We start from the raw sequence: 25,905 nt of genomic DNA, 5'->3' as shown, positions 1-25,905 counted from the left end.
TTTTGCGTGACTCGCTCACGGGAAATATCTATGGGTATCTTGACTCGTAGGAAATGGCGACACCGATCAACGGGTCTGTGAAGTGAAAGATAAAAAGCAAGATAACAATAAGAAATAAAACAGATGCAAAAGCTACCAGAGCTATAGGCACCGAGCATAAGAGAATGAAGTCCACGAAACGAAGAACGCTAGCGTTCACAGAAATTGTGGCAGTTGGGACGGGTTTATAGTCAATTGGGCGCTTTCCACCAGCCACGGGGTATGTGCAGTGAGCAGCCGATCACTCTTCAGAAAGAGTCACTCCGTTACAGAGACTAATGCAAGGTTGGGCACAATTAATCCAATCACCCTGGTCTGGAGGGTAGCAGACATTGATCTTATTGGCGGAGAGGAAATGGGCGCGTCGCGCTGGACAGGGGTTTCGCCCGTCAGCAAAGAGCCAAGGCCATTTTCTGAGCCGGAGTCCAGTAAATGAGATTCAAAATGCGAAAATGGACGAATGAGGTTCGTAGATGGTGTGACGAACCTGCCGAGAGGTGAACGAGAGTGATATGCAGTGTGAAGAGGCTGGTGATTGGCTGACTGTAGGCGCCGGGCTACTATCTTTAGTCAAATTAATCCCGTCGGAGGTGGATAGAACGTCAATTATGCACCTTTCCAGCACCGAAACAGGCAGGAAATCGTCCTAATTAATGTCATATGATGGGAAATTTGGTGAGATGAGGTAGTGATCATCGCAAAAAGAAGAGAAAAAGGAGGAAAAAGAGGGAAAAGAGGGGAAATGATCGCCAAGTCCAACAATTTAACATCTAGTGCACTATACTAATGCACGCTAGAGAAGTATAGTTCTCTTAAGATAGAAATTATATGTTAATTGACCTCATTGTCACATTTGCCCCTCATTAAAATGTGGACGATGTGACCCTAAAGGCGCGTAGAGTCCCGAACTCCAGTTCAATACATACAAATCATAGTCTTGCTTATGTTAGATATGAATCGATGTCGTACACTTTCCGGGATATGCTTTCACAAGTTGGCGCTAGGTAGTTTAGAAGTCAGCCATAGGAATTATTAAATGATAATTTCGATAAAACTACGAGCCCAAAGTTCCGCATGTCTTATGTCGTTGCAATATATCTGACACTTTGCCAGAATTATGCGTATGCAGCCAATGCATGATGATGGTTTCGTCCTCCGAGATTATTAGTGACTTTACATTGTACAAAGTAGTTCCAACAATTACGTTTCAGACCAACGGCACAATATGCATAGTGCTGCAGTGCTGAAGAATAACCCGCCCTCCTAAGCCAAGTTGATCCTCGGCTTTCGGAGTTGCTACCCGCGGATGTTGTAAAGGTTTTGTCAGCCTATATCTAGAAGCAACTTTGAGTGAAACAAGTGTTGTCTCGAGCTCAAAAGACAAACGAAGGGACCGGAAAAACATGCTGTACATCTTAGAGCATGATGTTAATATCAATATTGCGACGCTTGACGTAACCAGCCTCATCGCAAAGCCTGAATAACTCCAGTGTTGTCAGAAGGAATGCCTTCTCGATCCTCCAGTATGGATAAAATCGGGTCTTGAGCTGGAGCCGGCGCCACAACGACCTGCCAGGTGGAAGAAAAGACACCGGTCAGTTTGGCCCATATAAGAAGTCCGTATCTCACCTGTTCATCATGTGGAGGGTTTTCCTTCGGATTGTTGATATCAATCGATAGGCATTTGATCGGTGGGCTTATACTCCTGTTCATGTGTTCATAGGTTCAGCTAGCCTACTTTATCCAAGACATAACCAGGGAGTTTATTTCAAAGGACTCGGCGCTTATTCAATGGCTAAAGCATGATTCACCTGTGTAAGCGGATGTAGATGTGCATAAGTAGTGTTAAAGTGAGAGATTTATTTCATGAATATATGTGCTGAATGACCTAGAACAAGCCTCCAATAGTTTCTAGTCGATGGAAATCCAAACTCGAGGGAATATGGCGGAGCGTTGGTTGAGTTGGAACCGCTTATATGGGGATGTGCACGTGATCCCGTCCGCCTGCTTCTCTTTTGCATCTCACCTTGCCAACTCTCGAGCGCCGTCGACATTCCTGTCTCTAAATCTCGTGATACTCATTATCCAAGCTCTAACATCCAACCCACAACACCGTCCGACATCGGCAGAATACAAATCACCGCTTTGATCCAGCGCACCTATCCTCATCCAAGCACCCCTCCAAGCTTTCCTATCCACCGCAACCATGCTTTTCTTCAGGTATGCTATGGCGCGGATCGCAAACTCCGTTTGTGTGGACAGGAACTAATGGGCTCGCCATTACAGCTTCTTCAAGACTTTGACCAATCAGACGGTCACAATTGAGCTCAAAAATGACATCCGCATTCGTGGAATCCTGAAGTCGGTCGACCAATACCTAAACATCAAGCTCGATGATATCGAAGTGTTGGAACTGGCCAAGTACCCTCACCTGTCTTCGGTGAAGAACATGTTCATCCGCGGCAGTGTGGTGCGATACGTAATGTTGCCTCGTTCGGAGGTTGACGTGGGGTTGTTGGAGGATGCCACACGGCGAGGTGAGTTGCGCATCTTCCCCGACTGAGTTCTTGAGTTCAGTCTATGTTATTTCCTTTCTTAAAGGATATACGAAGGTTGCGACCGGAAACTAGAAATCAATACTAATACCGTCATCATATAGAGGCTGCCAACCAGGCTGGCAAGGCTCGCTAAACGACTATAGCCTCAATTTTACGACAAATCACGCATCGCGCTCTTCCATACCGTTGTTCCCACTTAGTGGTCTCCAGCAATGAAAATGACTATATGGCCAAATGTATGGGGTTTCATGTGGCCCCGATTGATGACCGGGGAGACGAGTTGATGCAACGAATGATTCGAAACTCCCATACCCTCGAGTGCGTCCAAGATACCAAACCGACCTTGGATTACCGCTCATGAATCTTGTTGATACGCCGCAAAAGCAATTTAGTCGGAGATTACCCGCCTATAGCTCATGCTGGCATCTAGGCTGCGTTGTTCATGATACCTCGTTAAACTTTTTTTTTTTTTTGCAATAATGAACAGCAATTTGTTTTGGCCATTTGACTATATCACAATGCTCTAAACATACCAAAATCGAATGTAGTCCCCGCTTGGAGTCAAGTAATAATGAGCACGTGACTTCGTGTCGCGATCCAGTTTCTTCGCGCCTCTCGATCCGATTGACCTGACATACATTTTCTCTAGCGACGGTGCATATATTATGGACATATTGTACATTTGACCATACTTTTTGTGTTTCATCCGATATCAAACTACTTTGGGCCAGCTGGGACCTTTCTCAGACCCTCGTCACAACTCGATTCTCGCACACGGTGCAACTGACTCCCACCTCTCCGCTGAACCACAATGGCCGGATCTTACGCGAAGAAAGGGGCCACGCCATCCAAGGGTTCTTCTGGCACAAGACAATCCTCCGTAAAGCGCAATTCGAGCATCTTGAGTTTCTTCCAGAAGACCGACACGCCGCCGGGTGCCACTTCTCGCCAGGCTCGGATCACCCAATTTGTAACAGCAACTTCACGCTCACCGAGCAGCGGCCGGGGTGCTTCAACATTCCGGGAGAATAGTGCAAGAAATGATCCTGCCGGTGGGCTTTTTTTAGAGGATAAAAAGGGACTGGCAAAGATTGAACAAGCAGCGGTGACGAGTGAAAGAGAGCGATCGACCACGCCTGACTTTTGGGGTGAAGATAAAGAGTTCTTGAAAGCGGATGACAAGCGATATAATGAGAGCGACACGGCAGTCAAGCGTCGGAAAGTCGACTCACCGGATACTCCAGTGAACGAGACACAGCAACCAGATGAATCGAAGACTACAAAAGCAACCGCACCTGCATCAGCAACTACAAAGCCCCAGAAAAGGAGCGGACCATTCATCGATGAGTCCGACAGCGAGGATGATATGGAAGCATATCGGGAGCTCCAAGAAACTACAACTGTCACGACGACTGTGACGAACGAAGCATTGCAACCGGATAAAATAGTGGCTACACAACGCACTTCCGAACCTATACCCCCGCCACTGGTAAGAGCCGCCACGAGTAATGCCGATAATGATGAATTCGCGAATTTTGACGATGTAGAAGAAGAAGACGGGCTTATAGGCGAAGAATTTCGAAATTGGCCTTGGGAGGGCGAGGAACAAGAGCAGATCGACCTTGAGGTAGATCCTGACAAAGATCTAAAGGACTGTTCTGGTGTAGAAGATATTGAGGAGGAAGTGAGCACGTGCCCTATCTGCCAAATGGTGCTAAAGGATCTTAAAGAAACGGTAGGTGCCCATTACTGCGTTTTGGGCCTACTGAAATGCTAATTCCCAGCAAAGGAAATTGGAGTGCATGTCAACGGCTGCCTTGATGGCCAAACCAACCCTATCCCGGCCCCACCGGCCCCTAAGCCCAGGGCGAAGCCTACTCCCAAGCCAGTGGACATCGACAAAGGGCTGACACGCGCAGAACGCGCTGCCATTGCCCGGCCTGCGCAAAGTGATCCCTACTCGCAGAAGAAAGCCATTGGTGGTTCCGCATTCTCAAAAATGATGGCTGGAAATGCAGAAGATACTGCTTGGGCTGCTGCAGCCGCAAACGAGGTGTCTTCTCGCGGCAAACAAGCCTATCAACGGACTTGTCCATTTTACAAAATCCTTTCGGGGTTTTCCATATGCGTCGATGCCTTCCGCTACGGGGCCGTCGAAGGATGTAACGCCTACTTCCTCAGTCATTTTCACAGCGATCACTACATAGGACTCAACAAGTCCTGGTGCCATGGGCCCATTTACTGCAGTCGACCCACTGCCAATCTTGTCCGACAGCAGCTCCGCGTTGATCCCAAGTGGATAGTTGACCTTGAGTTCGAATCTACTACTGAAGTACCGGAGACAGGCGGAGTACGGGTCACCATGATACATGCAAATCATTGCCCGGGTAGCTCACTTTTTCTTTTCGAACAAACCTCTGGGAATGGGCCCAATGCGCATAACCAGCGGGTGCTGCATTGTGGTGACTTCCGTGCATCTCCTGCTCAGGTGCAACATCCGCTCCTGCGCCCTAATATGACCAACCCGGTCACTGGTAAGTCGAGACAGCAACACATCGACAAATGTTACCTCGACACTACATATCTGAGCCCAAAATATGGCTTTCCTGCGCAGGAGGATGTGATCACAGCGTGTTCAGAGCTATGTGTGCGCTTGAATCAGGAGGCTGGTGTTGGACATGATACAGGGAAGAGTAGCACAGATGGTTTGATGAGCAAATTTCTCTCCGCCGCCACGGGGAACAACAAAGCACCGGACAAAGGCTCGCAGGCTGGAGGTCGACTACTCGTAGTGATTGGCACTTACAGTATTGGCAAAGAACGGATATGCATGGGAATCGCCCGAGCGCTTAGATCCAAGATATTCGCGACTCCGCCGAAGCAACGAATATGCGCCTGCTTGGAAGACCCCGAGCTCTCCGCGATGTTGACCAGCAATCCTCACGAAGCACAAGTACATATGCAAACCCTCTTTGAGATTCGCGCCGACACACTGGCAGACTACCTTGACGGCTTCAAACCACACTTCTCCCGTGTCGTCGGTTTCCGCCCGACCGGTTGGACCTACCGCCCGCCAGCCGGGCGACTAGTGCAAAATCCACCAGTCTCCACTGTACTACACGGCGAACACTGGAAGTCACCATTCACCAGCCAAGACCTCACCCCGCAGCGCGGCAGCACGCGAGAAAGCGCCTGCTTTGGCGTGCCCTACAGCGAACACAGTTCGTTCCGCGAGTTGACCATGTTCTGCTGCGCTTTGCGTATCGGGCGGGTCATCCCGACGGTAAATGTTGGCAGCCAGAAGAGCCGGGATCAGATGAAGGTGTGGATAGAGCGGTGGGATGCCGAAAAGAAGAAGAACGGGTTGTTCCCTGTAACTGGCGATCGCTGGTGATTAACGGCTCGCACATATGACTTATGGATAACTTGGTTATACGACGATTTATCGCATTGGAATTTACATGGCGACAGCGTAGATTTGTATCTAATTTCGGGTGTGCACGGCTACATTCTTCTCGCTCTCGCTCTGGTCCTCTTTCTTGCATCTTTACTGGTTTCAGACTCTATCGACTACTCCACCAAACGAAAGCCTAGGTCTTGTAGATCGTTTCCTCGGATTTGGGTATATATCGCAACAGTTGGATCTATATTCTCGCTAATGCACTGTTCAGGGGACCGTTTTTCAAAGAACCCTAATTCCCCTGAAAATGGACTACTATTAGACTATCTCGACAGCATATATACTCTATATTCACAGTCACAATTTTGAATATCACTCGGTTTCTTGCTTCCATCCGAGTTATTATCTCCAATACCAATCAAGAGCCTGTCATGATCAACCTCGGTAGAAACCCGTGATCATTGAGTTCTCATTTTTAGGGCTCGGGCCAAGTGGATCAGAATGACCGAGAGATCGTGAATGATCATTCGTTCCAATTTAGATTCGGATCGACAGTATGCAGCGAGCACGGCAAACTTATACATCTTCACCCCCTTCAGACTGAGGTATCAGATCAAATGTAAACGATGATTGATGCCTCTAGTGCTGGATTATGTCAATTGTTAAGGACTTGATACCTCAACGTCCAAGACGCTTTCAGTGCTCAGCACCGGAGAACAACCTTTGATGGGCCTACGCTATCGATCTATGCGTTAGTACGGTTCCACTCTAACTTTAGAATCACAGCTTTTTGACAAATCACTTGGGGCCGACTTTTTCGAAATGGACTTGCCGCATTTTGGATATGTTCTTTTGTTGCAAGTGTAGCTTTCTGGGGGAAATCCTATATAATGGAGACACCCCCCTTTGCGTTTATTGAACTGAGTGCAGAGATACACCTAAAATTCATTCACGATGCGTACTTCAACAATCGGACTTTGGACTTTGACGGCTGGTGCAGCCGCTGCGAAGACCTGTTACAATGTGACAGTGGAGGTTCCTGTCACTGCTCGCAACGGCGTGTTCGACAATATCAGCACGCCCCAGACCAACTTTGACGCTACTTCCTTCGTCCTCTCAGCGACCAAACAGGGTAGAAATCTATCAGAAACAGCCTTGTCGGGCTATGCTACCGTGTCGGGCCACTACAATATCTCGACCCAATACTGCATGCCGAAGAATACCGGGAACTCGGCCTACACGCTTCAGATCCTCACACATGGGATGGGCTTTGACAAATCGTGAGTTCGAGAGATAAATTGATTTCTCTATATGGGGGTCTAACATGCAAATATAGATATTGGGATCTACCATACAACAACTATACTTATTCCTACGTGGATTACGTCTTGTCCCGAGGATATCACACACTCTCCTATGACCGACTGGGCCTTGGCAAATCCTCACATGGCGACGCAAAGAACGAGATCCAGGCATTCTTGGAGGTCGAGGCCCTTGCCCAGTTGACCCGCATGGTGCGCAACGGTGAGATGTCTAATATCAAGACTCCCACCAAGATCATCCATGTCGGACATTCATTCGGCTCTGCCCAGACGGTTGCTCTGTCCGCGATGTACCCAGAGCTTTCCGATGCGCTCGTGCTCACTGGGTATTCAACAAGCGCCGACTATATGCCTATGTTTCTCAGCGGCGCCAACTTCCAGCAAGCCCGTCTCAACGGCAAGAACTCGGACTACACAGCTGGGTACTTGAAGAGTGCGGACATCGGCAGCAATGTATATCTCTTCTTCTACCCGCCCCATTTCGACACCGGTCTTCTGAAGTTTGCAGAAGAGAACAAGCAGCCCATGACCATCGGTGAACTCCTGACTATCACTGGTCTACCGGCCCAGAGCAATTTTACAGGCCCTGTTTATGTCATTGACGGTGCGAACGATGTACCATTCTGTGGGGGCGACTGTTTGCACACGGGTGGGAAACCGGCTTCTATTCCTGCTGCTGCCAAGATGATCTTCCCCTCGGCCAGTGCTTTCTCTGCCTATGTCCATCCAAACACTGGCCATGCTATTAATCTGCACCATAATGCCACCGGGGCTTATAAGCAGATCAATGACTTTTTGGGGGCCCACGGATTGATGAGCAAGAGTCATCGCCATGATCATGCCCGTCATCATCAATGAAGATGGGAAGTGAGGAGCCCTTTTTATCCATGTACATCTATTTTGAACGTTAATATGTACATACAACATGCCAAGGCACATTCTCACCGAGTTCTGCAAGTGATACCGATACCCCGATTCGGATTTGTGCCCGATCTTACGTAAGCTGATGCCCGACCTCCAAGGCTAACTAGAACGGATGACACATACTATTGCCTTATAAACCTGGCGTCCGTGGCACCTCGTGTCATCCCCCCGCACTCTATTTCAACAAATCAAGCACCAAGGATTTACGCCATACAGAGAATGGAGTCACCACATCGTCAATATGCGGCCGTTGATTTGTCTGGAACCCCATGTCAATAACCGAAATCGGGAGCTTCGGAGGCTTGAGACGGCACTCTCCACGGATCTTCGCCGCCAGTGTCTGAACTCCACACTACCGAACTTGCTTCCCGTTGCTTTCCTTACCCTCGGGGATGATTCGATGATCTCACGTCCTCTTTTCATAAATAGGTTATATTCGCGTGCTTGGTGATGGATTCGGCTTGATTCTTCTTATTTGAACATACATTCTACATTCAGATCGGCATTATCCTGTCTGCATTGGGCCGGTACCTTTTTTTCTCCGTGTTGTTTTGTCCAACACTCCTATACAGCACTTCACTATGTTTGTGACACTTCAGAGTGTTCCCTTTATTCTTCTCGGCCTCGCCGTAGCCTATTACTTGGTGCCGTACTTGCAGAAGTCGCACCTGCGCGACATTCCCTCTGCCGGGTTTGCCGCGTTCACCAACGTTTGGCTGCTGCTGCAGGCCCGTCAGGGAAAGAAGTACTTGACGATTGATGAGGCTCATAATAAGTATGGAAAGCTTGTTCGCATCTCACCTACCCAAGTCTCCATTGCCGACGACGAAGCTATCCTGAGCGTCTATGGACACGGCAATGGCTTCTTGAAAGCGTACGTCAATATTGCAGCCCAGGAAAACTGCACCCAAACTGACGATATCCTAGGGACTTCTACGATGCCTTTGTCTCTATCCGCCGTGGCTTGTTCAACACCCGTGACCGTGCTGAGCACTCCCGCAAACGCAAGACCGTTTCCCACACTTTCAGTGCCAAGTCCATTGGCCAATTCGAGCAATATATCCATGGCAATGTCGAGGAGTTTGTGAAGCAATGGAACCGTCTGTCCGGCCTGCAGGGTGACCCCAAGACCGGATATGTTAGCCTGGATGCTCTCAACTGGTTCAACTACCTGGCCTTCGATATCATCGGCGACCTGGCTTTCGGTGCTCCCTTCGGCATGCTCGAGAAGGGCCAGGATATTGCTGAGATGCGCCTGGACCCCAAGGACCCTCCCAAGTATGTCGCCGCTGTCGAAGTTCTGAACCGTCGCGGCGAGGTATCTGCCACCCTTGGCTGCATGCCGTCTCTTATCCCCTTCGCCAAGTACATCCCGGACCGCTTCTTCTACGAAGGCCTGCAAGCTGTCCAGCACCTTGCCGGTATCGCCATCGCCCGTGTCAACGAGCGTCTGAAGCCAGAAGTTATGGCCAACAACACCCGTGTGGATCTGCTCGCCCGCCTTATGGAAGGCAAGGACGAAAACGGTAACCAGCTTGAACGCGCCGAACTCACCGCCGAGGCCCTGACTCAACTGATTGCTGGCTCCGACACCACTTCCAACACCACCTGTGCCATCCTCTACTGGTGTATGATCACCCCGCACGTTATCCCCAAGCTGCGCAAGACGCTGGACGACGCCCTCCCTAAGGATATTGAAGTTCCCACGCACGCTATGGTCAAGGAAATCCCCTAGTAAGCTTACACCCCATCAACGCACACGATTATGCCACACAATTAAACTAAACTAACAAACTTCCAGCCTCCAATGGGTGATCTGGGAAACGATGCGCATCCACAGCACATCCTCAATGGGCCTTCCTCGCGAGATCCCCGCCGGCTTCGGGCCCATCGTGATCTGCGGACACACCTTCCAAGCCGGCGACGTGCTCTCAGTACCCAGCTACACAATCCACCGTTCCAAGGAAATCTGGGGCGCCGACGCCGAAGAATTCGTCCCAGAGCGATGGAGTCCGGAACGTCTCACGGCGCGCCAAAAGGCCGCCTTCATCCCATTCAGCCACGGAGCTCGCGCCTGTGTCGGCCGCAACGTCGCCGAGATGGAACTTCTTGTTATCTGCGCTACTGTGTTCCGGCTCTTCGAGTTTGAGATGCACCAGGATGGCCCTATGCAGACGCGTGAGGGATTCCTGCGCAAGCCGCTTGGTTTGCAGGTTGGTATGCGTCGTCGTCGGGTTTGAGTTGAATATAAAATATGCACCCCTTGTCTATGTGGAGGATTAAAATAGTTTGGATTTAGGGTGGAATGGAATGAAGTCTGAATGATATTTGGATCACCATCAAAAATGGCTGAGGGTAAGTGCTGATTTCGTGGCTTCGGTTTGCATTTGAGTCTTGGTGGTCGTCAGTCTGATAAGCGTGTACATGTGTCATGTTTTTATATATCTTACATTTGAAGCTATCTTTGGATTTTGAAATTACTGCTTGCTGGTATGGATAATAAAGGAAGTAAAGAAACTAGAGAGATATGAATGAGTTCCTTCGCTGTATTATTAGGTTCCCGTCGAGCCACAGAATGAACTCGGAATATTAGATACAGAAAGTTTGAGGAAACATAAATCAATGTTATTACTGTGATATCGTGAATATTCGTGTCTGACGTGAACTAAACGGATATCCGAAGAATTGCGACCGTAATTGGCTCTCAAGGGAACCAAACTAACATGGAATAGGTCCGATTGTCTACCACTTTGTGGGACCAAAGGTCTCGCCCTCAGCGAGCGGGACCCGAATGGCCGTATCAGTGACATCCATGGTGTCGACGGCAATATTGGTTCCCCACCAGTCGGGGAAGTTGGTATCGGTCAAGTTGAGGGTCAAGAAGATGAGAATGGTGCACAGAGCGAGGCCGACATCCAAGCCAGCGGACAGGACGTAGTTGTAGTGCATCCACCACCCGCGCCAGCGGTCACGGATATACTTATTGAAGACGTATCCGACGATACCCCAGGTGAGATAGTTCAGAGGGGTAGCGGGGGGAATCAGGCCAGCACCGCCGAAGATGATAGGGGCACTGAGATACTTGATAGGGCTCTTAGGGAAGTAACGGGCGCCGACGTAGATTATGACGGGGAGGATGGCGCCGGCGAGGAAGAAGAACATCAAGGGCGAGTATAGCTCGCCGATCGAGAACATGCGGGCCGGTCCGATGACACCCCAGATAACGGAGGCATTGAAGAACACACGACCGTTAGGGCAGGTGAAGTGGTTACGCTGCGCCTGGTCGCAAACGTTCTCAATTGCGCCCAGAGCCCAGTTCATGGTGGCGATTTGCACCAGCGATGACCACAGACAAGCGATCATCTGGGCCATAAAAGTCACGCGGGGAGGAATCTTCATGTAGTGACCTAATGAAAGAGGACTGTTGGTATAACGAATCTAGATAGACAGCGACGGGACTTACCGATTTTCAAATCCTGTGAAAAGTACATTCCCTGGTACATGCTGATGTAACCGTAGGTTTTGAACAGCATCATGGCCATAGGTTTACCAGGCTGCATGTAACCGATGATGAACTCGGTGATGACATTGAGGCCGATGTCGATGTTAGTGGCAGCCTTGACGATGCCAATAGGAACAAACCAAACGGCGGAAATGAGCAGAGAAATGATGAAGGCCCACCAGCTCATGTGCGTAGGATAGCCCAGTACAACACCAAAGCCAATTGCAGTCATGGCCACAAACACACCCAAGTACCACCAGATGGGAACTGTAGCGTAGCGATTCATGAGACGGCCGTGGACATCTTCCTCCTCCTTTCCGACGCGACGGAATCGAGCCCAAATATCCGCACCGTTGAAGAGACCAGTCTGAACCAGCACAGCGATGATACTGGCAAAGGATAGCCCGTAGGACAGCATGAATGTAGTCGACAGGAAGAGAGGGGAATAGTTCGAGTATTTCACACTGTCAAATGTGAATTCTGGAGTAAGAATCTTGGTGACATTGTACACATTCGCAGTGTTGTCGTAACTTCTGGAGTCACTCATGGGCAGGTACTGAGCGTAGAAGAGATTGGAGTAGTGAATGGCCGGGGTGACGATCCAGAACCAGAGAAACATGCCGATCATGGTATTGGAGATGGCATACCAGGGAGCAATCAGGGGACTGAAGTTGAATCCAGAGACCTGAGTCCAGTCAAATGTCATTGGGATAAGCGAGAGACCGGTCGCTCCACCGAAGAGCTGGTTGATGACCACGTTCTGGGGCTTGATCCAGGTGACCCAGGCAAAGATACTCAGGAATGGTGCGAGGTATCCGGGGAACCAGTACCAACAGAAAGAGCCAATCATAGTGTACAGGAACAGCTTATATTTGCCGATCCTCCAGCCAGCGACCTTGCTGGGATCCGGCAGGGCAACATCGTGCAGTGCAGTGAAGAGGGAGGTGTTGATCAGGGTCGAGGGCCAGATCATGGCGGCGGGCTGCACCAGGAAACGGGTGAAGAAGCCAGCCATGCCGAAGCCCAACATCTGAGTCGAGATACACATAAGGATCTCGAAGCCCCAGCCGAAACGTTGTCCATAAAAGGCACGCTGAGCCAAGAGGACATCCGTCGCGTAGGCAGCGCCACCACCGAAAGTGGCGTTTGCCATGATCACCACAATTGTATGTTCTTTCTTGGTGAAAGTACCTGGGTTGAGTTCGGTTTGATAGCCAAAGATACGGATAGTGTAATTGGGCATCCACCATTCCCATGCCTTTCCCACAGGGTAGGCGACAACCTGCGCAATGTATGAGGGAATAACAATGTAAGGCTGGCGCATGGAGAACAGCATGTTGAGGGCCGAGCCGATGGTCGCAAATAGAAGACCAATGACCCAGGCGCGAATAGTGTTGACTGATCCGCCCTCATCGACGTTGGAGACAGCGGACCGAACCTCGGGGTACGGGGAGTTCTCGAGGAGTTCCTGAGCGATGACCTCTTGGGTATGCTTGTCGGATGTGTGCAATGCCTCATCGAGTTCCTCAACGACATCCTCGGGCATGTTAGGATCCCAGTGATGGTGGTCCTTGAGATCACGCAGCTTCTTGAGTTTATCATCAGGCGCAGTCTCGTCGACCATCGCGCCGGTGGTGACGGCGATAGACTCGTCCTTCTCCATGGTGAAGTGTATGGAGTACCGATGTCAACTTCACAGGGAGACGAGAGGAATGAGAAAAGGAAAGCAACAACGGGGAACTTTGAATATGATTTAAAGCTGATCGAAGACTGAGACCGTCGGAAGTCCGTCTTATCGCCCAAAGAGGATATCTCAGGCTTATCCTGAGTGGATGTAACCCACGAGCCGAGATGAGACCGAGCGACGACCTAGGGAATTGATTTGATGAGAAGAAAGAAGTGGGGGGAAGAGAGACAGGGGTGTAGAGAAGTGAGAGATGGTTAAACGAGAGCCACGAGACCTGAGTGGCTGGAGGCAGGTGCTTCGAGGCGGAAAGTGGCAATGTGCATATAACAAGACAACGACCAATATCATCCCACGTTGTGATTTGGCCTTGTTTTGGCCCGATAGCCCACAGACCTCTCATGTTTACTTCTTTATGCATAATCCGGAGAACATTCATCGTATCTGAGCATCTAGATACTTGGTGGCGTTCCTTGGGTTACCTTCGACTACATGGGACTATTCACTCCAGCCCAGTTCGCGTTCGAGGGGATTTCACAAAGGAATATAGGAAACATAAAATACCTGAGGTGTATTAGTAGGGGGTGAAGCATACAGTATAGTCACTTTTCCAAGTAATTCCAGACAGCGTAGGCTGTCTATACCATGTACACCCTACTTCCAAGACATAGAAGCAATCCCCTGGGAGCTTGTTAGTGATAAGCCAGCGCACGGAGGAAAAAACCTTAGAAGGTCAACCTGCCGTTATGAACTTAGCTTGGACGCTAAATTAGCAGCTAAAATGAGTGGCCCACCAACCGATGTGTCTGATTTCAGCCAGGTTGGCCCATCTCCGGGGCTAATCGGTTTTAGTGAAAGGCCATATCCCAATTGATACAAGGATGGTTGTAACCCCTGCAATACAAATAACCGGCAATAGCCTCTTATCTTGGGCATTAGTCGAGTTTAGGCCATGGCCCCGGAGCTAATAATGGAGTTGTGAGATTGTCCGATCCCATCTTAGGGCTGTTCCCGGACTCCCTCGGACTCCCTAATATGATTAGCAGGTGACAAGAATTGCCAACTCAGGTAGGGCAAGACAAGCACTGTGGAACAGTATGTGGGGAGATTTTTCTAGCGGGCTTCTATGGCTGGGATGATTGACTGGATACCACCCGAATGAGGTGGCTTCGAATCTATCATGTCTCAAACCGGAGGCCCCGCGGACTTGCAGGGGTGTTTGAGGAGGGCGCTTACAATCGATACTCCTCATTGGCCCGAGATATATGCCAAGAAATATGCCAAGTGATGGGGGGTACATCGCGTGATAGGAATAATCACTGCCATCTAACGATTGAATTGATATTATGTTATGGGAAAGAAAACATGAACGGAACGATCGAGGGCTCTGTGCGGAGTATCCGTGCTCCGTCCCCGTGCTCCGTAAACTAATATGGGTTTCGCCTCGACTTGACCGGGGTAGTTGCACAAAGCCGAACATATTGACCAATGGAAATAATTCCTATGACAAAGAGAGAGAGAATGAAGCAAAAGCTGGGGGAAGGCTTGGAGATAAGGAGCCGAGGCTTAAGCGGGGTTACAATGTATTGCCGACCGCCTTTAATATAAACCGGCAATTCAATCTCACTTAACGAGGCATGTTCAGGGGTAGTGCATTGTCAAGGAAAAATTATCCATGCACTCTTTTGTGGATATTCCATATCTAATTCACCGGAGATCCCCCGAATCGAGCTTAAGGCCGATCGCAGGCAATTAATCTCTATCAATCAAGTGGAGTGCTTAAAAGGCACCTGCAGAATTCATAGCCCCGGGCTGGGAGGCCACGCGTACAGCGTGATCTACAAAGCATTGCTTCCATGGTTGCTTGTCCTAGTGGCGTAGACTTGGTGAGATCTTTGTTTTGACATCCCGAGGTGGGGTCTGCGGTATCTGGGGGTGTAAAGCCGAAGACACTTGCACATACAAGGGTAATGGCCCGAGATCGGCAATTATGGGGTTGGAATAGATACCGAGGCCTGATATCAGCTCCATATCTGCGGCAGGAAAGGCGTGATCCGCGATTGGAGGAAAATGTAAAGGTAACATGGGTCCTTGATAGATTCGAAGTCAACTTATGCTCTCACGGTAGGTTGGTCGCTAACAATGAATCCGGAGGAAATGAGAAAATTTCATCACTCAGCCACTCAAAGTTGGTAAAGTAATCCTCGTTGATCTCGAACTCTCCTTGCAAAGGACCCAAGTTCTGAGGAATTCCCCCAGCGGGCTCCCGAGCGGGATCTGTTCCCGTCATAGCACGCCCTGCCTCGATGCCTGGAAGCATGTTGGTTCGGGAAGGACCGTCAACAGACTCCAACGCTTGCATCTTCATGCGCGCGTTAGGGTCATATTCATCACGCCACCACCATACTGCATCCAAGATCTGACTGAGGATCAAGCGACTTCGAATTCGAAGTGCGGTGTATTCCGAGCCATCGGATTTGCGGAATGCCTTGCTGCTATTCCAGAGTTGAGTCAGGAGAGTGATCGTTTTAGCAGCTATATCGCTTCTGTCGGTGGATATTTGCTTAGCCAAATTGATGGCGGCGAAGAAAGACGCCTGGGCACGGCTCGTATCGAGTCCGCTAGAGGCATATTCACTTTTGAGAATTCGCAACAGTGATATCGAGGCCAGGAGCAGACCGAAGCTTATTTGAATAGGCGCCATGAAGAGAGCTCCCATACGATCCGCAAAGGCTTGGACATAGTCTATCAAGTTGCAAGCGGTGGCGATAAGACGTGGAAGACATCCACTAGAGACGAGGGTTTGATTTTTGTAGAAATGGAAAATGTGGATTGACATACGACAAAGGAGAATGTGATACCTCTCGTCATCTGCAATAAATTAACAAGCGTTAGTGGATGGACTATTGCCAGGGATATATGTGAGAAACAAACCGACGGCCTGCAGTGCAATATCGTCTACCTCTCCCTCATACTTCCGCAGCAGAATGTCTAAAGCCAGCTCCTGGTCCAGAGACATGGCACGAACTCCATTCTCCATAACTGCCTCGCTGCATCTCCCAACGACATCCTGGCACTTGAGTTTCTGAACCAGATCCGGGGCAATCTTATCAAATAGTACCTGGCGTTGGATGGTATCCTGTGCCAAACTGACCAGATTTTGCGGAGACTGCCCTTTGATCACACAAGATCTGCCACGAATCAGCACGATAATTTCGGTTGCTCGCAATTTGCAAGAAAGAAACCCACCGTTGGTACACCAGCACACAATGAGCCCAGAGCTCCGAGCGCCGGACCATATCCAACTCCGATGGCGCCGGAATCTTCGCCCGGGAAAATTCATGGCTCGACATCGGGATATGGAACCCATTTTGCATCGCTACATGCAAAAGCATGCCGCTGAGAGGAAATGTCACATCTGGGCGATTCTCCTTGGGAAACGGCCATGTCAGCAGGAGCAATAGTCCCTGTATGATGTGCCACGGCGCGCACGTCGACATGACCGACAGAAATGCCATTTCCGTGACTTCCTGGGCCAGCGCAGTCTGCAAAGTCGGGTTTCGAGAATATGACCGACTGGCTACGCCGATGACGGCCCAGAACAGGAATGGAGACTGCGCGTAGTACGCATTCGGCTTGGTCTGCGCATCGAGGATCGGGAGGAATGAGGCATAATGGTGGAAGAATCTGCAAGATATTAGCACCATGTGGACCGCAAGGTTTGGGAGACATCTACAATTGGTACAGGTCATCAATCTCTGCGCCTGTAACGGTAAGGCTTTTCAGTGAACGGGGCTTCGTCGGATCACTCCCTCCCATCATCACACCCGATGTGGAGCTCGCTGGTGCAAGAGGATATTGGGGATAGGCTAGCGGCAAACCCTGAGAATCGTCCACTTGACCATCTGACTTCAGCACGGCCGGTACGCCTAATTCCGTTGTCGCTGTGGACAACGCAATCGGCACGGAATCGGAGTTCAACTGCTGTGAGCTCTGCAGTTGTTGGCGCCACCGCTTATTCTCGTGTTCTAATGCCATGTATCGGCTTTGGAGAAATATAAGAAGTGGATTCCCTCCGTCTTACTCGGTTTCGGGCTCTTACCGACGCTTGTGCTCTCTTGTGAAGCTGTCATCTATGGTGCATTCGAGGTTGCGGTCTCGGCATCGGGAACACGCTTTAGTCTCATCCCGCCAGACATCACACTTGGCCTACTGGAGTCAATACGGCATTATAAAAGAATAGAAGGGGAAGTCAGTGGTACCTTTTGCTGGCGGCACATAGTACACGCCTTCTTTCCTTTTTTGGGTAATCTGTGTATGGTTACCTTAGCATGCTTTTTCAGACGGAGAACAACCTTGGAATAGATGCTCATACACCTCCATTTTTGAGTTCTGGGCGAACACGGTCTCTTATCGGGCTCGTAGGTCACAAATCAAGCGAAAGCTGTGATCAAACACCCTGTTTATCCTTTTCATTTGATTTTTTTCATCATAGAATAGGGGAAAACAGAGTCGCAGAGCTCAATCCCGGTAACGGGGTGATGGCGGGTTTGTGATTGGTCTGACGCAGAGGGTTGAGGGGCATGGTCATGTGATGCGATGCTTATTGAAGTGGGGTATATCACGTGATATATCTGAAATATGGATTTTCCTGCGATGTGCTGACCTCACAGTCCCCAGACTCTACGTTCACTGTTACAAACGTATACTAAAATGATTGAAGACAGAGGCCGGCTATCCAGATGACTACTATTATTCCTCAATATACTAGCAACTAATGGCATGCTTGACGGTCGAAGCGAGCTACACTGCACGGGGATGAGTCTACGGTGAGACTTCCGCTTGATGGAAGATTGGAGATTTCCTGTGGATATGCTAGACTCCTGAATTGATGAAATCCAGGGTGGTTGGTATATCTTTAATTTGTTAAGGTCTCGCTGTTTCTGCTGTGATGCCCAGGATCTTGTTGAAAACAATGGCTGAACTTCCTAACCTAGTGAGTTTGTATAGCCTCAGAAAATATTATAGAGCTTCAAATTCCAAATTAGGGCGGAACAAAAACTGTATATTGTGCAATGAAAGTTAAGAGATTACGAGACGCTTGAATTGACCATACGCTACCGTCTCATGCGGGAGATGGTCTTGTAACAATGACTATCGTATGGTTTACAGAGCTCCTGGGTAAAACCTTTGCCAACTGGAAATCGAAAATGACCTGAGCAATTTCGTAGACATCGGCCAAAGGTACCATTGCCGTGACCTAGCCTCGTAGTCATGTGTCTGACACCACCCAGAGCATGAAACTCAATGGAGGCGTGCTACTCATGACAAGGGTCCATTGGGTTATCATGCCATATCATGCAACGTGGGACTCGCCAGATCTAGTGGTTGGATATCCAGTTGCCGTCGTTCGGCCGGAGCGGCCGATGGTGACGCGGCATGGAAGTTGGCTCGTCCTGAGGATTCTTATTCGACACCCTTTCTTTCCTTTTTAGGTTTGGTAGAGGTGGCACTGACAGGGGCAATCTGCAGCAGGACGTCCATGGAACGGCGCTCAGAAGCTGCCCTACCCCGTTGCGAATGGGCCAACCACTAAAACATGACTAGTCAACGAGATTCAACCCATATGTTCTGCCTTCGAGATCTCCAGAAGTCTTGGCTGCGTTGTACAAAGTACGCATGGTCCTGCAGACATCGTTCCACGAGGTGGTGATGATTTAGAATAATGTGCTAGGGGCCTGGCGACATGGCAAATTTGGGGTATCACGCATCCCCCCACAATTTCTATTTGGTCGAAGCGTCGAATGTTCTATTCGAAGTCTGGATATACTCAACGCCCCCACCACTGACGAGGGAAGGCAAAGTTCGGTCGATTGATATGCCCTCACCGTGACATCACCGACTCTAAGGTCGAAGTATATAGTAGAACAACAAGATGTGAGATCAAGCGAAATAGAAAAAATAAAAGTCATTTAGATATGCGCAGCCATGAATTTTGATATTCCTACCGTCGCCGAAATCCAGCTCGCTGCCGAGAGGGGGCAGCGCATCACGCAGGATGATGTTTCGGCCATCTCGCAGGCCGAGAGCGCGTTGACTGGACGCGGACCTTCCCGAGGTGGACCAGCTGGTAAGCATAAACTCTATTGTATCTGCAAGCAACGCACGACTGACCGATCATAGCAACGGCCCAAAGTCTTTGTATGCGACAGATGAATTTCGAAAATAAGGTCGCGGAGATATCGCGGAAGCCCTCTAGCGCGATCTCGATAGAAGATGCAGAGGAGATTCAAGCCACAGAGGTCAGGGAATTCCCGTAAAACTCCAGGAGTGTCAAATTAATTACTAACGCAAGGTCCCATAGGGACGTGCATTTAACCAACTACCTGGAGTTGGCTACATCTCTGCCCAGATTCGGTCGATTGCCGACAGTAATGATGCCTTGGGGCTTACAGCCGTCGCTGATGTGCCTGCATATATCACCAAGGATGATGCCCGAGACGCACAACACGCTGAGGCTAGTGTTTATGGCGGTCAGAATCCTCGGGGAGGAATGGCAGCTCAGATGCAGGTAGGTGTAGTTTAAATTTTGTGACTACGGTATCTGACAGGCGCATGCAGAGTGCAGCGGACAAGATCGACAATGCCCGACGAGGTAGTTATGGCAGCTATAACATTTGATACTGTCATGTAAAATAGCGATACCGCACATTCAATAGTTGTGCATATATATCGTACAAACCAATGTGAATACATTGGGTAAACATACTTCACCTTATATTGTACACAATAAAGGAAGATTCCAAAGCTACATTGATTCGACAAAGAATATCTCTGAGGATATCGTCTAATGGGGTTCTTTTGAGGCCTGACCCAGTTTTCGATGTTCATAAGAACTGGGAAAGTACAAAATCGAGCTCACCGCGGAGATATTAAACGAACTCTGTACAGATCCTCGGGAGTTTAGCTTCTTGCCCAGATTGCATAAATTGACAAATATGTACCGGTTTATACCAGGTCACCGGGTCACGAACCTAGCTCGTTACTGCTGTCTAGCGTCTGGGTCGGTAGCGGTTGATCACAACGCAGATCGCAGATCGCAGAACAAGCTGGAGACTCACAATATTCTCCACTTCAACCCACTCACTAGGACATCCAAAACTCACGATAATAGGGCCGCCTTGGAATCAAACTTAAATATGCTCCACTGTAAGCCGTGCTAATTGCTAGCAGACTTATCACCTGATCTCTCCACTTTGATGCGAATGATTTAACTGCTCAATTGTGGCGTCTAAGCGATTCTCGTTCTCGAGACAGCTTGAACACACGTTGTGGCTTTCAGTTATACGAATCGGAGAGTGTCCGAATGCGTACGAGACCGAGCCGGCACCGTCGGATAAGGCGGGTTGTATCTCCACCGTCAAGGTGATTTGCGGAGCTCGATCAGCATTATCGAGTGAGACTTGATATGAGTGGCACGCTAAGTTGAGTCTTTGTGGAGGGGTAAATGGCCCAAAGCCTTGCATGGAGCTCTGGCGGGGCACAATAATTTGTCATTGCCTTGCAGCTTTCGGGCTGACAGGGGCCAATAAACAGAACTAGCTGATTTGAAATCTTGAACGATCTTTGTATTTGGAATTCGAATTGCCCGAACTGGTTGAATCGGTCAAACTTGGTGGATTTTGTGGGAAAAGCTCAATTAAAGCACAGCGTAGCTATGACGTAACTTGGTAGGTACCGGGTACCTGTTTCACCAGCATTAGCAAAAGAAAAAGCAGGTATTTTTGACTTGACATATCAATGATCATGACCAGTTCAACTTTCTTCCAATGTTGGGGGGAATTATCCTTTAAATACCGTCCCACCCATCTCCAGAGGTCCTCAATCTCAAGTACCTTGGAAGAATCAATCCGTCAATTCATACACAATGCCTCTCTCTGGACACTGCCTTTGCAAAGCCGTCACGTACACCGTGGACGTTGACGCTCCTTTGGTCACTGCCTATGATCACTGTGATGACTGCCAACGCCAGAGTGGCTCGACCTATTGTCAGTTGCGTAAATACCCGAGAAGAAACAAAATTGTTGACTTTGTATAGCGCTTGTTGCTGTTGTCCCCAAGGACAAGCTGACTATCAAGGGTCCCACCAAGAGCTGGGCTGGCAAAGGTTCCTCCGGCCACGCTGTCCACCGCATCTTCTGCTCTGAGTGTGGTTCCCCGATCGCTCACGATCCTGATGCCGCTCCCGATATCATTGCCATCAAGGCCGGCACTTTGGATACTGAGATCAAGAAGAATCTGAAGCCCGTAAGTGTCACAAGTTAGGGCTAGATTTAACTTTCACTAGAGTGTGACTGACCCCTCGCTCAATGTAGGACACCGAGATCTGGACGGTCAGCAAGCTTCCTTTCTGCCAGGAATCCCTTGCCCACCCATTCAAGCACATGCCGGAGTAAACACGGGACGTTGTGGCTGATTCTCAAGAAAAGAAAACATTTAATGGGTGCTGATAATGAGTGATAATGATACAACGATATAGTTTCCATAGATCACCAATCGGAATGGTTACTATATATCCTTGTCGCAACCCGACCACTTAGAGTTCAGTGCCAATAGGAATCCTAACCCAATGTATCTTTGTCGGCAGGCTTCATTCATATCGTCTTACGTGTTGCCTTCTCTGACAGGGTCAGCAATCAGCGACATCGACTCGGGCCAGGAAACAGAACAACTATTCGACCGAAGCTTCCTCACGAAACTTCGACACTGAAAGTCATTTTTACTCAGTATTCTGGTTCGAAATGTCAACTGGCACTCTATTTATCCGCGACTCACGCACCAACGTGAACTATGAGATCCCCATTAACCGAAACGCAGTACGGGCGACCGACCTTCAGCGTATCCGGGCGCCTTCCCTGAACAGCAATCGCGCAGACCAAGTTGCCCATGGGTTGCGTGTCTATGATCCCGGATTGCAAAACACGGCCGTGACAGAATCACCCATCAGCTTCTCGTGAGAACCCCACAAAGGCCCTTGAGATGTCTGGCTGATTGGTGTCTAGTGATCATGAGCGCGGCCTACTTCTGTATCGAGGCTATACCCTGGACCAACTCTGGGGGTGTGACTTTGAAGAAATGTTTCACCTGCTCCTATGGGGAGCATATCCTACAGCAAGTCAATGCGAAGAGCTACGCCGGCAGCTGGCACAATATATGCAAGAGGTCCCTGATATTGTGCGCCAGACTGTCGTTAATCTCCCGTATGATGATTTCCTGGTCGTATCTCCGCCATCTTATGTTTCTAACAAGCGTTTAAATACACAGCAAGGAGACTAGCCCACTGCCGCTAGTTCTAGCTGGCCTTTCAGCGTACCTGGCTTGTACACCCGATGTGATCCCAGCAACCACAAATCCGACGATTTACCAAAGAGACATCAAAAGGGCCGACGAAATAATTCTACGAACTGTCGCTGCTTATGCTGTGGTGTTTGGAGCCGTGCAATCCCACCGACTAGGTATTCCCTGGAAGTCTCCGTCGATCCACCAAACCTACTACGAGAATCTATTCACGATGGCTAGTATTGTAGACCAAAAGACAAACCGACCAGATCCCACACGCGTGTCCTGTTTCCGCCGCTTTGGCAACCTGAATGCCGAGCACGGAATGGCCCTAACAATCTTCTCAACAGTAGTTACCGCCTCATCTCTCACCGACCCAGTGTCCTGTCTTATTGCTACCGTAGCTGCCGCCTACGGACCCTTACACTTCGGCGCAACAGAGTCCGCCCAACGCGCTCTCCGTAACATTGGAGAACCAAAGAATGTCCCAGCATTCATCGAAGAGATAAAATCCGGAAAGCAAAAATTATTCGGATACGGCCATCGCACTTATAAGGGAATGGACCCGCGCGTGCGTCCAATCCAAAGTATCCTCAAGGATTTGACCGATGTTCATCAACCGCTATTGAAAGTCGCCGAGGCGATCGAGGAGGCTGCTTCGAAAGATGAGTTTTTTAGTACGCGGGGCTTGTATCCCAATGCGGACTTCTACGGTAACTTCGTATTTACCGGAATGTAAGTGCACTCGTGACATGTACTATGGCTGCAGGTTCCAACACGGTGATTTAGTGGTTTCGAGCCTGATATAATTCCGGCGGCAATGCTTGCTCATCGCATTATTGGTATCATGGCGCATTGGAGAGAGTACATGGGTAAGGAACCAGTTTACTGGAGACTTGATAACTTGGCTAACGGGCTATAGTCAATCGTGGCAAGCTGTTTCGACCTATTCATCTGTATACAGGTCATGCAGAGCCAACTTCGGGCCCCAGGCCTAAGATATAAGAGTTATGTAACGAGAGAGTGATTTGTCATTGGCTGCTTTGTCCTGTGAAGACTAGTGAAATATATCCGTATATCAAATTGATCGAGAAACAAGATCCTTGTCCTCCGTAAAAGTGCACTGGATGCATATATATTTTAAAAGCGATTGGCCCTTCACCGAAACGCTGTGATATTGGGTTCACGGTTGATTCAACGGCAAAAGGACCCGGGTATTTATTCGCCATTACGTGCAGAAGGAACCTGTGAAATATTTCTACCTTGAACCAACATGAACGATCAAGATCTTCATCAAGTGCAGCAGCAGGACGATGGGGTTGATGAAGAAACCCCCTTGCTGCGTGCCCCTCCTGACACCGAGCCATACTCCGTCTTCACACCAACGCAGAAACGCCTCATTATTCTGGCAGCGGCACTGGCTTCGAGCTTTTCGCCTCTATCGGCCAATATCTACTACCCGGCATTGAATTCCATTGCAAAGGACTTGAGAGTTAGTCCATCTCAAATTAATCTGACGATCACGACATACATGGTATGTTATAAGTAACCAGAGTTTACAAATTACGTTCGAATAACTGACATCCCTGGGTTTGAAGATATGCCAGGGCCTCGCTCCAATGTTGACAGGGTCATTGGCAGACCAAGCTGGTCGTCGACCTGCGTATATCCTTTGCTTCGTGATATATTTATTTGGCAACATTGCTCTCGCTCTGCAACACAACTTTCCAGCACTCTTAGCTCTTCGTGCCGTTCAAAGTTGTGGCAGTAGTGGAACCGTGGCCCTTGCATCCGCTGTAGCGGCCGATATTATAACATCCGCCGAGCGGGGTATGTACATGGGCTTTACATCTCTGGGAAATATTCTTGCTCCTTCCATCGGGCCGATTCTTGGGGGCGTATTGAGTAAGTATCTGGGCTGGGAAGCAATATTCTGGTTCCTCGCTATTGCAGCTGGTACTTTCTTCGTCCCGCTGCTGCTATTCTTCCCTGAAACGTGCCGAGGCATTGTCGGAAATGGCTCGAGCCCTGCAGTCGGATGGAATCGAACCATGTGGAGTTGCTTTTGGACCACCTCCGAAGTGACCCCACCTGCATTAAGTGTGCCGAGAAGGCGCATGAATGTCCCTAACCCATACTCAACCCTACGTTTGCTTTTCCACCGACCCGTGGGGCTGGTGCTTTTGGCGAATGGAGTTGTCTTCAGCAGCTATTACGCGGTCACGGCGGGAATTCCTGCGCTTTTCCACAGAATCTATGATCTAGATGACTTGGGTATTGGACTATGCTTTATTCCTGCAGGCTTAGGGTCATTACTCAGTGCAACTGTCAACGGAGTATTAGTTGACTGGAATTACCGGCGGACTCGACGCAATGCCGGTCAGACGGTACACAAGAACCAAAAGCAGGACATCCTTGGATTTCCTATCGAACAAGCGAGATTGCAGATTGGTCTGCCAATGACAGTACGTTGCCCTGAGACATCTTGGAGTTAGTTAGTTGACTTCATTCCTTCTTTTAGATACTTGCAGCTGTCTCGATAGTCCTGTACGGAGTACTCATACCGTTAAAGCCACCACTCATGGTTGCGCTTACTGTGGTCTTCGTAATTTGCTTTTGTATCACGGCGGCATATAACGTGATGAACATTCTGATCGTCGACTTGTACTACGAGACCCCTGCTACCGCGATGGCCGCTAACAACCTCGTGCGGTGTTTCCTGGGAGCTGGTGCTGCGGCCGTGGTTAACCCTCTGATTAGGCGAATTGGTGTGCAATGGACATATTGTTTTGTATCGGGCGCAATTACGCTAGTCACGCCAATTTTAAGCGTTGTTTACCTGAAGGGTTGGGAATGGCGAAAGAAACAAGCCGAAACTGATGCACAACGGCGAACTATACACGAGAGACCATAGTACTATGTGTGGAAAGTGGGTTTATAAATTGAAGCAAAAAGTCGAGTGGAATTGATTTAATTCTTGCATTCCCGATTGACATGTAGTCGGACTCTGCTCTGCTCGGTTGATTATAAAACACACAATATGATCCCACCACTTGCACTCCTCTTTGGTGTTCTAACAGAAATAGTCCAGATACTCCCTTCGACCCCTAGTCAGCAACTGCAAATACGGTATCCCG

General features: G+C 49.2%; 10 protein-coding genes across 10 annotated transcripts; 8 read left to right on the top strand and 2 right to left on the bottom strand.

Moving 5' to 3' along the window:
• Positions 1–2,245: 2,245 nt before the first annotated feature.
• Positions 2,246–2,730, top strand: N7518_003854 (Sm-like protein LSM2; the record flags this gene model as incomplete). Its single annotated transcript, XM_057184781.1, has 3 exons — positions 2,246–2,259; positions 2,326–2,576; positions 2,699–2,730. The coding sequence occupies 3 exons, from the start codon at positions 2,246–2,248 to the stop codon at positions 2,728–2,730; spliced, it is 297 nt and encodes a 98-aa protein (XP_057046231.1).
• Positions 2,731–3,408: 678 nt separating this feature from the next.
• On the top strand, positions 3,409–5,991 carry N7518_003853 (DNA cross-link repair protein PSO2; the record flags this gene model as incomplete). The annotated part of the gene is made up of 2 exons (XM_057184780.1): positions 3,409–4,332; positions 4,387–5,991. The coding sequence occupies 2 exons, from the start codon at positions 3,409–3,411 to the stop codon at positions 5,989–5,991; spliced, it is 2,529 nt and encodes an 842-aa protein (XP_057046230.1).
• Positions 5,992–6,951: 960 nt separating this feature from the next.
• Positions 6,952–8,177, top strand: N7518_003852 (alpha/beta hydrolase; the record flags this gene model as incomplete). The annotated part of the gene is made up of 2 exons (XM_057184779.1): positions 6,952–7,277; positions 7,334–8,177. The coding sequence occupies 2 exons, from the start codon at positions 6,952–6,954 to the stop codon at positions 8,175–8,177; spliced, it is 1,170 nt and encodes a 389-aa protein (XP_057046229.1).
• A 647-nt stretch (positions 8,178–8,824) lies between these two features.
• On the top strand, positions 8,825–10,483 carry N7518_003851 (cytochrome P450; the record flags this gene model as incomplete). The annotated part of the gene is made up of 3 exons (XM_057184778.1): positions 8,825–9,117; positions 9,171–9,977; positions 10,045–10,483. The coding sequence occupies 3 exons, from the start codon at positions 8,825–8,827 to the stop codon at positions 10,481–10,483; spliced, it is 1,539 nt and encodes a 512-aa protein (XP_057046228.1).
• Positions 10,484–10,985: 502 nt separating this feature from the next.
• optB (small oligopeptide transporter, OPT family) lies at positions 10,986–13,408 on the bottom strand (the record flags this gene model as incomplete). Its single annotated transcript, XM_057184777.1, has 2 exons — positions 10,986–11,650; positions 11,707–13,408. The coding sequence occupies 2 exons, from the start codon at positions 13,406–13,408 to the stop codon at positions 10,986–10,988; spliced, it is 2,367 nt and encodes a 788-aa protein (XP_057046227.1).
• A 2,140-nt stretch (positions 13,409–15,548) lies between these two features.
• Positions 15,549–18,014, bottom strand: N7518_003849 (putative C6 transcription factor (Leu3); the record flags this gene model as incomplete). The annotated part of the gene is made up of 7 exons (XM_057184776.1): positions 15,549–16,300; positions 16,364–16,620; positions 16,679–17,116; positions 17,166–17,474; positions 17,532–17,638; positions 17,692–17,821; positions 17,938–18,014. The coding sequence occupies 7 exons, from the start codon at positions 18,012–18,014 to the stop codon at positions 15,549–15,551; spliced, it is 2,070 nt and encodes a 689-aa protein (XP_057046226.1).
• Positions 18,015–19,417: 1,403 nt separating this feature from the next.
• On the top strand, positions 19,418–20,110 carry N7518_003848 (uncharacterized protein; the record flags this gene model as incomplete). Its single annotated transcript, XM_057184775.1, has 4 exons — positions 19,418–19,559; positions 19,613–19,731; positions 19,794–20,000; positions 20,051–20,110. 4 exons carry the CDS (start codon positions 19,418–19,420, stop codon positions 20,108–20,110), a joined length of 528 nt encoding a protein of 175 aa, XP_057046225.1.
• A 1,246-nt stretch (positions 20,111–21,356) lies between these two features.
• Positions 21,357–21,885, top strand: N7518_003847 (GFA family protein; the record flags this gene model as incomplete). Its single annotated transcript, XM_057184774.1, has 3 exons — positions 21,357–21,477; positions 21,528–21,736; positions 21,805–21,885. The coding sequence occupies 3 exons, from the start codon at positions 21,357–21,359 to the stop codon at positions 21,883–21,885; spliced, it is 411 nt and encodes a 136-aa protein (XP_057046224.1).
• A 345-nt stretch (positions 21,886–22,230) lies between these two features.
• Positions 22,231–23,773, top strand: N7518_003846 (putative citrate synthase; the record flags this gene model as incomplete). The annotated part of the gene is made up of 5 exons (XM_057184773.1): positions 22,231–22,442; positions 22,492–22,689; positions 22,754–23,503; positions 23,558–23,640; positions 23,691–23,773. 5 exons carry the CDS (start codon positions 22,231–22,233, stop codon positions 23,771–23,773), a joined length of 1,326 nt encoding a protein of 441 aa, XP_057046223.1.
• A 268-nt stretch (positions 23,774–24,041) lies between these two features.
• On the top strand, positions 24,042–25,682 carry N7518_003845 (uncharacterized protein; the record flags this gene model as incomplete). The annotated part of the gene is made up of 3 exons (XM_057184772.1): positions 24,042–24,302; positions 24,367–25,233; positions 25,290–25,682. The coding sequence occupies 3 exons, from the start codon at positions 24,042–24,044 to the stop codon at positions 25,680–25,682; spliced, it is 1,521 nt and encodes a 506-aa protein (XP_057046222.1).
• Positions 25,683–25,905: the final 223 nt, after the last annotated feature.

The sequence above is a fragment of the Penicillium psychrosexuale genome, assembly GCF_028828465.1.
Source record: "Penicillium psychrosexuale strain IBT 29551 chromosome Unknown utg000002l, whole genome shotgun sequence".
Lineage (NCBI taxonomy): Eukaryota > Fungi > Ascomycota > Eurotiomycetes > Eurotiales > Aspergillaceae > Penicillium > Penicillium psychrosexuale.
Note: the sequence above shows the minus strand (reverse complement) of the source record. Positions and strands in the feature narration are given on the sequence as shown.